Source organism: Esox lucius, chromosome 17 (assembly GCF_011004845.1).
Source record: "Esox lucius isolate fEsoLuc1 chromosome 17, fEsoLuc1.pri, whole genome shotgun sequence".
NCBI classification, from domain to species: Eukaryota; Metazoa; Chordata; class Actinopteri; order Esociformes; family Esocidae; genus Esox; species Esox lucius.
In genome coordinates, this window is record NC_047585.1 from 31,153,177 (window position 1) to 31,163,549 (window position 10,373).

Genomic DNA, 10,373 nt, shown 5'->3' on the forward strand with positions numbered 1-10,373 from the left:
CCTTCTGATGTGGATATATAATAATCTGCTGTTTATTTCTGAGTTTGCTTCTTTTAAATTTTTTTATGTTGAAATAATTGATTTTGTATTTACCAAGGAATAATTTGATTATTGCATTGTAAGAAACAATGCAGTTATATATTGTTACATACAATAGTTCTACAACAACGTGTTGGTTTATTTACTTAGAAATATTTCTCTTTACACACAATTATTATACACTAATAACATGGGTTATGAGCAAATCTTTGAAAGTGCATGTAGCATCAATAATTGTTGCAATGTGTACCTACAAAACAAGTAACATGGTTGTTTTTTATATGTAATGAACAATCAAGAAAACACTGCAATATGTTACAACTTAATGTAAAGTGTAATGACAGTAAGTTCTACCTCGTTTGGGCTGTTTTTCTTAGACTTTCCTTAATTTATTTTAATGCTACAGTCTGCCATCTTGTGGCTGAACAAATACAGATTTAGTTTTTTGTTTTTGTGAAGGCAAGGTTTAAATTGTGCTTCTTGAGGAGCGATTATTGTTAGCAGGATTTGCCTTTTTAGTCAAAGCATGTGAGTGGTTTGTTTTTGTTTGAGAGGTCCACATTTTTAGCAACAGGCAAGTGATAAACGTTTTAAGTACAGCCTGTGAACACTTTACAATGAGTTAAATCTCAACATAGATGCAGAGGTGTAACAAGTCTAAAGTAAAAGTACTCAACTGTAAAAAAAAAATTTAAGCAAGCCCCAGAGACTTTACATGTAAAGTTCAAATAAAAGTAATTACTGCATTGGCCACGGCTGGGGACAGTTTCTACAGTGCCATTTATTTGCAAGTTCAGTGAATACTAGTAAAATATGAATTCTGACCTATAGTTGAAGACTCTTACATCATTGAAGTTTTAATGCTTCCTTTTGGGTGACAGAAATGTTTTTATATAAAAAAAAGTGCTGTGTTTTTATCAGCAATTGAAATTAGAATCATTAGCAAAGCCAATTATGCGTTGGAAGCTTATTAAAAGAGGTAGTCATTTATTGTAATGATTTTTTAAGATTATAAGAAGAGTGAGTAACAAGTACAGAAAATGAACAATATAAATTACCAGATGTAAACTTCTTAAAAAAGTATGTGGGTCAAAATAAATATATTATTTTGTCAAAAGTGATGCCAGAAACAAACACATTTCATTTTTCTTTTGTTCTGTGTTGAAAATGTATACAGTACATAATTGTTTTTATTAAAGTTGCTTTCAGTGTAACAATACAAAATACATCTACTTCATATTGCTTGCTCTTGTTGCAGTTTGCCTCTGCATTAGTTTTGAGTGTCAGGGTGTGTCTTCATGGTAACACACGCAAGTTTCCCAATGTATAACATGTATTTTACATTTGCTGAGTTAACGTGAGTGTCTGAGTGGTATTCATGTGTTGTGCATGTGTGCGTGCAGATGGTTGTGAGTGTTCACACCACCCTTCCCTGAAGCAGTGGGCTTCTTTCTCCTGGTGATTGTCGGCTCAGAAGGTTCCAGAGCAACATCGGCACGGACGTGATACCAGAGGTGCCACTGCTGCCGCCTGTTGAATCCTCCCTCAGTGGACGGTACTGTTTAAACCGCCTGTTTGGAAAACACAGGTTAGCCGGCATTCACTCTACTGTTATTTATAATGTAAAAAGTTGATTTCACAATGAATTACAGATTTAAATAGAAATGGAAAGCAGAATTGTCTCAATTTGACCACCATGTTCATTTTTTGACCACCAAGTCAGTTATCAATTGGCAGAAACCAAAGTGTGTGGGGACTATTGTATCGTGTGACTTTCGGGCTGGTTAGAGCAGTCGTTCACTCACTTGTAGCTCAATGCGATGGTACCAGCAACACAGACAAGGACCATGACGCCCAAAACCGCAGCCACAGTTCCTGCTTTGGAAGATGTAGAGCCTGCAAACACAACACGCAGGATGAGGAACGCACGGTACCCTGCTCAGATCAGTCTGACTGTCGTGGTATAATGTTTGTACAGTCGCACACACTATCCGTTCATTTCACTTACCCACTGTCACGCTGACTTGAGCACTTGCCACAGCCAGACTAACGTCGTTGGTCAAGGACACATTGATGCAGAACACTCCAGAGTCATTGAAGAACTGGCGAAGGATAATCTGACAATTTGGGGAGGGAGTCACGTTGTTACACACAGACTCCAAAGGGGTGATGCAGTCCGCGTCCGAGATGGTGGTGCATATTTCATTGGGCAGGCTATGTAAAGAGAAGGTGAAGATATAAAGAGCAGGTAATGGCAACGTTTTAAATTAATTGAATTCCTTTAGAATGTGCATGGTTTCTTGGGTCGTGTTTCCACTGCTAGCTGGCTACTCACCTTCCTTGGCAACTAATGGTCAAATCCACTGCATTCTGCTCCACCTCAGTGGTGAGAGACAACACATTGGCTACCTGGGTGATCTCCACACTCTCAATGCCCTCTGGGAATAGAGATTGATTTAGAGACAATTATCAGCAACCATCAGTTGCATTTTACATAAGCTGTAGCCAAATATTGTGTATAGACACCCCTTGCACTTTTCACTAAATAATAAAAACAATTTGGTCTCCATCAACATTTGTTAACTTTACAATATTAATTTTGAAAACAGACAAAATGTAGACAAATAAAACATTATAGATATCACGTTTTTGCACATCCTTTGGGCAAGATGACTGCCAATAAATGCTTCTTGTAGCCACCAATGAACTTGCTGAAACCATCTACTGGCAATGTGGTCTAGTTTTCTGAGAAAACTATTCAGATTGGTTTTGGGGTTGGGGCCCCTGAACGTCTGTGTGCAGGGCATCATGAAATTATTATCAGAGCAGTTAGCTGCGGTGAAGTGGATCAATTTTCCCATAGAAATGTGTAGCTCTTGTATTTTGTTTTGTATTATACACTTATTTTACCAGGTGAGTTGAGTGGAAACACACAAAGGATTAGTTACTGGGAGAGCTGTGAATGTTTAGGCATTGGGATTGGAAATGTAATTGATGGCTACATAAAGTGTGTGCTTGCTGTTATTTTTAAACTATAACTATTGTTTTGTAATGATAAATATTTTCAGCCTTTTATGCTTCATTTGATAGAGACAGATGTGAAAGAGGTGATAGTTAGTTTTTTTTACTTTGTGGGTGGGAATCAAATATGTGCAGTAGTATATGTGCACCAGATGCAGTGATTTGGCGTGCCATTATTTTAGTCGCAGGCTCTGCAGGGCAAGCATTATCTCTGGGGTGTGTATACGTTTGTCCACATTATTTTTAGTTTTCAAAGATAAATTGTAAAGTTAAGTTTCCAAAACTATGCAATAACTTGATGCATCTTGACGAACTGTTATCCCAACATTATCCCACAAATGTTTTTCTTTCTGAAAAAATTTAAATAGAAAAGCACAAAGGTGTTTATATACAGGATTTGGCCTCATTTGTATTTGGACTTACGGATGATGTCCACAGCGGTCGAGAAGGAGCCATAACGGTAAATCATACAGTTGTCGGCCGCTGCAAGTTCAGGAGCCTGCCTTTTAGCCACAACCAGATCCACCTGGACCTCTGTTCCTGCCTCTACCTCAGCCTCTACATCTCCATCCACCACCACTGGAAGAGTCACAGCTGCTGGCACTGAAGGGACACCGAGATACACTGTTAACATTAGTAAATGTCTCAAATGGTTGCTTGACCAAACGTGTTTCTGTTTATGTTTAGAACGAGTACGTGATGAAGTGGTCACCTGCAGTGACACCAGCTGATGCATCATTCACGGCCTCTACGACCTCTAGCTCTGCCTCAGTCTCAACAGCAGGTTCAGCTGGTACCAATTCCAGCACAGCTACAGCCTCTGTGGCGGCAGGAACAACGGCGTTTGCATCCGGGGCCACCACTGTTGCAGCCGCGGCCTCAACCTCCGCTACAACGACCTCACCCTGTGCCGGTGCAACGGTGTCCACCGCCTGGATCTCTGGGAGGACTGTGGCCGCTAGCTCCACGGTGGCCTCCTCTCCCTCTGCAAGGGGAGAAACCGAAGGCGCTGTGTCAATGGTGGCCACACCTTCGACCGCTGCCTCTACCACAGAGGCTTCAGCAGCTGCTTCTTCGGTTGCTGGGACTACGGGGGCAGCAGTTTCTCCCTCCACAGCAGGTACGGCAGGTTCCTCCACAGCAGGTAGGGCAGGGTCCTCCACAGTTAGTATGGCAGGGTCCTCCACAGCAGGTACGGCAGGGTCCTCCACGGCAGGTACGGCAGGGTCCTCCACCGCAGGTACAGCAGGGTCCTCCACGGCAGGTACGGCAGGGTCCTCCACAGCAGTGTCCTCCACAGCAGGTACAGCAGGGTCCTCCACGGCAGGTACGGCAGGGTCCTCCACAGCAGGTATGGCAGGGTCCTCCACAGCTGTGGCAGCTGTGTCTTCTGCCGTGGCATCAACTTCTACTGCAGGGACAGCGGCAGTATCCTCTGTTCCCGTGACGACAGCTGGATCTTCAGCTGCTGGGGCCGCTGAGGCGACCACCTCGACTCCCTCCGGCGCTGTGGCTCCAGCTGTGTCTGTGACATCGCCATCAGCCTCAGAAGGGGCAACCTCAGAGGCAGGCACATCCAGGGCAATGTCACCTGGAGCTGGCCCTGGGGTAGCCACCACGACAACCACAGCTGAGGGATCCACAGGCATCGCTGGTTGAAAACACAAGACAAAACAATTAACTGTTATTTGTATTTACTAAGATCACCATGAGGTGTTGCCAAGGCAGCAACTCATTCACTGTGGTCCAGCGATAAAACACACAGCATAATATATATTTTTTTGCATGATACATTACATTTCACTAAGCATCCCAAAATCAACATGCAAGTGCGAATGCGCCAGTTTGTCTGACACTGTGTGTCTTTACGTTCCCGCTGGGCGGTCAGATGTCTGTTTTTCGTAAATGCAATCTTTTTAGTCAGAGTTGACAGCTAGCTCATGAACATGAATATGCATTGATCTTTGTAGGGACTGGATCTAATAGATGGATAAGCCGTATAATGGGACGTATGGTTTTCACCTGTGGGGCTGGCAGCGCTGGGATCCACCGGAGCGTCACAGCCGTTGGGGATACTTGCCATCAGGACCACTTGAGGCCTGTAGGTGCCAGCGGTCATGTATGTGTGTGTGACCTGGTTCTCCCTGGAGATGAGTGTTCCACTGTTGTCCCCAAAGTCCCAGTTGAAGGTGACATCTGAGGTGCTGAGGTATTGGCTGGGGTCGTGGAGGCTGATGCTGAAGGTAATAGCTCGGTTTTGGATGAAGTTCTGGTCAGCCTTGTTCACATCGTTAACTTGGGACAGAGACACTGCAAAGGGTATCTGGTCTGGGGAGGCACAAGGCGTAGGCAAAAGACGTCAGGTCAGTGTTATGAAAGTTTCTGGAAAATGGTTTAAATGATCAATTGAAAATCCAATCAGAGTTGACAGATGTTAAGCTTTCAGTCCAATTTGTTCTGTAAATCTTTCCCACTTAAACCCCGGTTTCAGCTGCCCACCTGTTATGGAGAAGGTTGTGGAGGCATAGCCCAGCGGTACGAACTTGTCCTTGCCACGGGTGTGGTAGATAACCACCTCCATGTTGTAAGAGCCAAGGGGCACATTGTCTGTACCAATGGTAAGAGAGGATGAGGGCCCACCAGCCACCTGCCAGTAACGTCCTGGAACACAGAGCAGCAGTAGTTAAAAAACAGCGGCTATAGAAACTATCTGACTGACCTGATGATCAAAAGCTTAGAAAGAACAGTTGCTGACTTGTTAGTTCATCCAGCCCTCTTATGAGAGGAATGATTTCACAATGCTCACCGGGCACAGCTTTCAAAATAGCAGGAAGCTTTGAGTTATTGTGTTGTATTCTTTATATTAATGTCTGTAAATGAAAGAGCCGACCTTACCCCATGTCTTCCACACAAACACATAGTGGGGTTTCCTGTCTGCTCTTCCAGTGAAAGGGGTGCCATCAGGGAAGACACCGCTGTACTCTCCTGAGGGACCGGAGACCTGGTCGGAGTATACTGCCTGGCCCTGACGGTACTGTGTTCCTGTAGACGAGGAGCACCAATGCTCAGTTTAACAGGAAAGGTCAATGACATGAGAAATACTGTGGTGGAATTTAAAAGATCTCACCATTTACAGTGCAGTTACGCGCCCACACCACCTGTCCATCAGGAAGCACTGTCTGGTTGGAGGGGAAGTGAAGGTCGATGGTAAAGGTTGCCTTTGCGCCAGTCAGGGTGGGTGCATCATTTTTCACAGTGAATGTAACTTCTCCACCTGGCGATGGAAATTGACAAATTAATCAATAGGAATTGACTTCCTCGACAGTTGATTCATTGAAAGTGAGAGCAGCAAAGTGAGAGCAGCAAAATGAGAACCCACCAGTCCAACAGTCTCGAAACCGGGAGTCTCCTTCCTTCCACATTGGATACATCCGGGAGTTCCATGAGCGGAAGTGTGTGAATCGTGTTTTAGGTTCTGAAAGAAAAGAAATGGCTAAGGTTTTTATGTACACTCCCCCAATTAGATTTGAATTGAGACTACTAAACACAAAGCCTATGCTTCTATTAAGAATTAGGCAGGCCTAAAGAAAAACAGTGGAAAGTATGCCTACTTTACAATATTTAAATTTAGCAAAACTTTTAAGTGTGTAGTTCCAGGGGTTAACCATTACACTACCTGCATTTAATTGAACTACCACTGAGCTATTTTAAATGCAGTTAAACAAATAGTTAAACCCTTTCATCAGTTTACTACACTACTTACCAACACTGACCAGGATGTCCTTGTATAATGTCTTGTTGAGGTAACTAGTAACTGCCACTCAGGTTTGCAATTTGTTTCGTAACACCAGCTCAAACGACATAGTTTCTGCTGTTCCAAAATCAATTCTTCCATTTTGAACCTACAGCACACTGTCGGACCCATTTTGGTTCTCTGTCCTGTGGCCTACCCCGGGTTAAGGAAAGGTGATCATAACACTATAGTTTGTGATGTAGGTAAGGTTGAATGTTTTACAAAAAAGCAGTCGAAACAGTTATTTGAGGGGTTAGATAGTGGTGCCATGTTTCTTCGATGGTTATGGATGGGGGGGGGGGGGTTGGGTGAGGTGGAGGTTCCAGGCTGTGAGTCACACGGCCCCTGCAATCCCTCTCAATCCCTTTCATGTGACTCTCAGCTGAGTACAGGCAGCCGTAATCCCAACTGGTAGACCGGGGCGAGTCTCTGTGAGGGTCAGACATGGAGGCGGCCTCTCCTACTGCTGGCCGTGTGTTTTGCTTCAGTGTGTGTGGACATGTTTATTACGACTAGAAGCATGATGTTGTATTATATGGTACAGGTTCAGGACTTAGCAAACCGCAACATTACATCATCCTCTGTTATTCTGAGCCCCTTGTATTCCCCATGTCATATGAAACCATACTACCACACTCCACTGAAACTGATTGCCAGTGTAAAGACCCATATGTCTAACCATGTTAATTACAGTTTGTGGTTAGGTTTAGATATGGAGTAGTGGCCTACGTTTAGTTGAACTACAAATGTTGTTTTATTCATCAGTATCTTGGATATAGTTTAAATACGTTCATATAACGGTAGTGTTTTCTGTTTTTCAAATAGTGGTGTAATATATGGGTGAAGTAGGCAATACATTTATTGTTTAGCAACAGAAACAAACATTAGTGCACAGAAATCTGAGGATTTTCGCTCCACAGAATTACACATTCAGATCTCCATTCACCAAAGAATGTATTACCAAATGTACAATACCGAAGTGGATGATTAACTCCAAGTTTAGAGTGCATTTACTTGAGAGGATATTTTATATTTCTCCCAATGTTTATTTAAAACAATTCACAACGCCCTCTGCGGGAGTCCCAGGCACTGTCAGTGTGCCTTGATCAGGATTCAAACCCCTGACTGCAATGTAGCAGCAGCACTGTGACTCAGAGCTCTGAGCCACTCAAAAGCTCCTAGGAAGATGTTTTTTAATTAAGTTCTCCACACCATACATTTGAATTTGCCTGCACAAAATGGTGTTACTTTTAACAGTGGACTGATATACATGCTTACATTTTTATTTTATTTCACACACTGATGGGCCTGTAAACAGGCATTAAACTGTTTTATTATGTACAGAATGCTGTATTTGTAGAGAATAATTTCAGTGTATAGGAGGAATGCATCAGTTATTATTAATCCTGGTGTTTTAAAGTTCAGGTTTCAGAGCTTAGACTTCTGCACCACCCTTTAGAAAAATGGGAGGCATTCATTGCTAAGTTAAAGATAAGAGACTTCTGTAATTCACTATTACTGAATAATTATGTTTTTGTAGCTTCTTCTTGTTCAATTAATAAGTAAACAACCATACAATTCATTGTTGTTGCTTAAAATTGATAACACAAGTTATGTCATAGCCAAATAGCAAAAAACATGCCATTTCTATATTTTGGGGAAAATATAGCACAATGCAATAATTTCACGGCTTAAAATCTTTGTACTTAAATCATTGCTAATTAGTACTTTGACATTCTCAGTGAAAACGTTTTCCATTATTTCAATCCATTCCACCTCAGCACAATCTCCCCTCCGACACTACACATCAGTCAAGAAAGAGGCGATTGGGTAACCAGTGTTTTTCTATCAAATAGTCATGAAGGAAGAAATCCATATACTCACTTGCTTCTGACGATGCTGAAGAGAGAGCCAACACCAGTACCAGCAGTACAGTCCTCATTGCATGTGTTTGTGTCGTTTCTCTGCCTTTCAGTTCCTCACCCTTGTCTTTATCTCAACACCTAATGAAAAACCTTCTGGAGAGACTTGTGGAAGGATGTCTGATTCCCTATAAAAGAGTCTTGGATCCTTAATTACCATAAACAGGCCTCTCACCTCTGACATCATAGTGAGTCTACAAACCAGCCCCTCCCACTCTAGTCATCTGTGGGAATAGACAGACACACACTTGGCATTATGTTCTTACATATTTTATTGGATAGTTATAGTAGCTAATGTTTTTTATTTATTAAGTAATAACATCTATCCAGAAAACATACTTGGACTTATGGATAAAGATGAGGCATGAAACAAAAACTGTGAACATTTTCTCAGTTATTGAAAGTGTTTACATATTGTACAGAACAATTTAGTCTCCCATTTCCATCAGATTTCCTACTTTATGAATTGGTGGCTAGTGGTTATGGTGGAAAAAGAGAAATTAACAGTCAGTAGAAGTAGAAACATTACGTATGGAATGGACAATGTTTTTAGGAGGACATCACAGTAGTAGGTTTCAGGCCAAAACGTTCATAGCCATTTAGAAGGCTGAACATAAATGCAAAGATTTTCATTTCCATTATTACTTTAAAGAGGAGAATGACAATCATGGATGTTTCAATATCCATTGTTTATGTAATAGTCTGAAGTTGCAACCAGACATAAAATCAAAAAATACACCTCACTTCTCCCCTCCAAATTATTTTATGTCCAATTCACTGTTTTGACCTTGTCTCATTACAACAACGTGTCCTCTGAACCCCGACAAAATGTACTTAGACAAGGGGTCAACTGAGGTCCTGCCACGCCTCAGAGTTTCCGTACGATTATTTACTTTCCTTTTGTCTAAACAACAATATGAGGTAATGGACTGCAACTGCAAGGCAAGAAACTGCTTCTGACAACTGCTTCCAAACCAGATGGAGACAAGGTAGATGGAAAATAATTAGCTGAACACAACAGTATGTCAGTGAAACAGAGGACCAGCAGCGTTTGTCCCTGTGGTTTGTGACTATCAATTCTCCTTTTAGTAAGTTCAATTGCAGTAACAAACGTAATTAAATATTTTAGTTACTCAATAAATCATAAATATAATTACTGAATAAATATTCAGTAGAAAACAGTAAAACCAAGGTAGGTCTAATGTGTTACGTATGTCCTATTGCCACATAAGGAAAGAAAGTACATTTAGCAGTTTGGTCAGTAAGAAAACATTTTCATCCAGAGCCACTGACAGTGATGAGTGAATACCTTTCCATACTGAAGAAATGCTCTAAGACACATTTTCCAACTTGTATTTGCTCATTTGAAATCAGTTTAAATGTTTTATACATATATGCCTTAATCAAAAATAGAATGAATGCATGTGATCTAATGAACCTCACATTTCAGTGATCAATTGTGGTTTTAATTGAAAATGGGCATAACTTCAAAATGGAAACTCTCTAGCAGGACCATGGCTACATCAATACAATTGATTGGATGTACCCATACTGTAGTGTCCTTAATTTGAAGTCATCAAATATTATCAAGCATAATA

General features: G+C 41.6%; 1 protein-coding gene across 1 annotated transcript; it reads right to left on the reverse strand.

Moving 5' to 3' along the window:
* Positions 1–294: 294 nt before the first annotated feature.
* Positions 295–8,887, reverse strand: pmela (premelanosome protein a). Its single transcript, XM_010881172.3, has 12 exons — positions 8,738–8,887; positions 6,440–6,535; positions 6,188–6,334; positions 5,956–6,102; positions 5,560–5,721; positions 5,083–5,388; positions 3,773–4,711; positions 3,484–3,663; positions 2,375–2,477; positions 2,048–2,253; positions 1,845–1,935; positions 295–1,610 (listed from the first exon to the last, which is right to left on the reverse strand). Exons 1-12 carry the CDS (start codon positions 8,793–8,795, stop codon positions 1,457–1,459), a joined length of 2,589 nt encoding a protein of 862 aa, XP_010879474.2. The 5' UTR covers positions 8,796–8,887; the 3' UTR covers positions 295–1,456.
* Between the last annotated feature and the right edge of the window lie 1,486 nt (positions 8,888–10,373).

What these genes read in the sequence shown, in the direction of transcription:
- pmela (XM_010881172.3), bottom strand. Translation starts at nt 8,795, where the DNA reads ATGAGGACTGTACTGCTGGTACTGGTGTTGGCTCTCTCTTCAGCATCG. An exon ending in ACCATTAGTTGCCAAGGAAG is followed by an intron (nt 2,254 to 2,374) that starts GTGAGTAGCCAG and finishes CTCTTTACATAG; the next exon opens with CCTGCCCAATGAAATATGCA. An exon ending in ACCATCGCATTGAGCTACAA is followed by an intron (nt 1,611 to 1,844) that starts GTGAGTGAACGA and finishes TTTTCCAAACAG; the next exon opens with GCGGTTTAAACAGTACCGTC.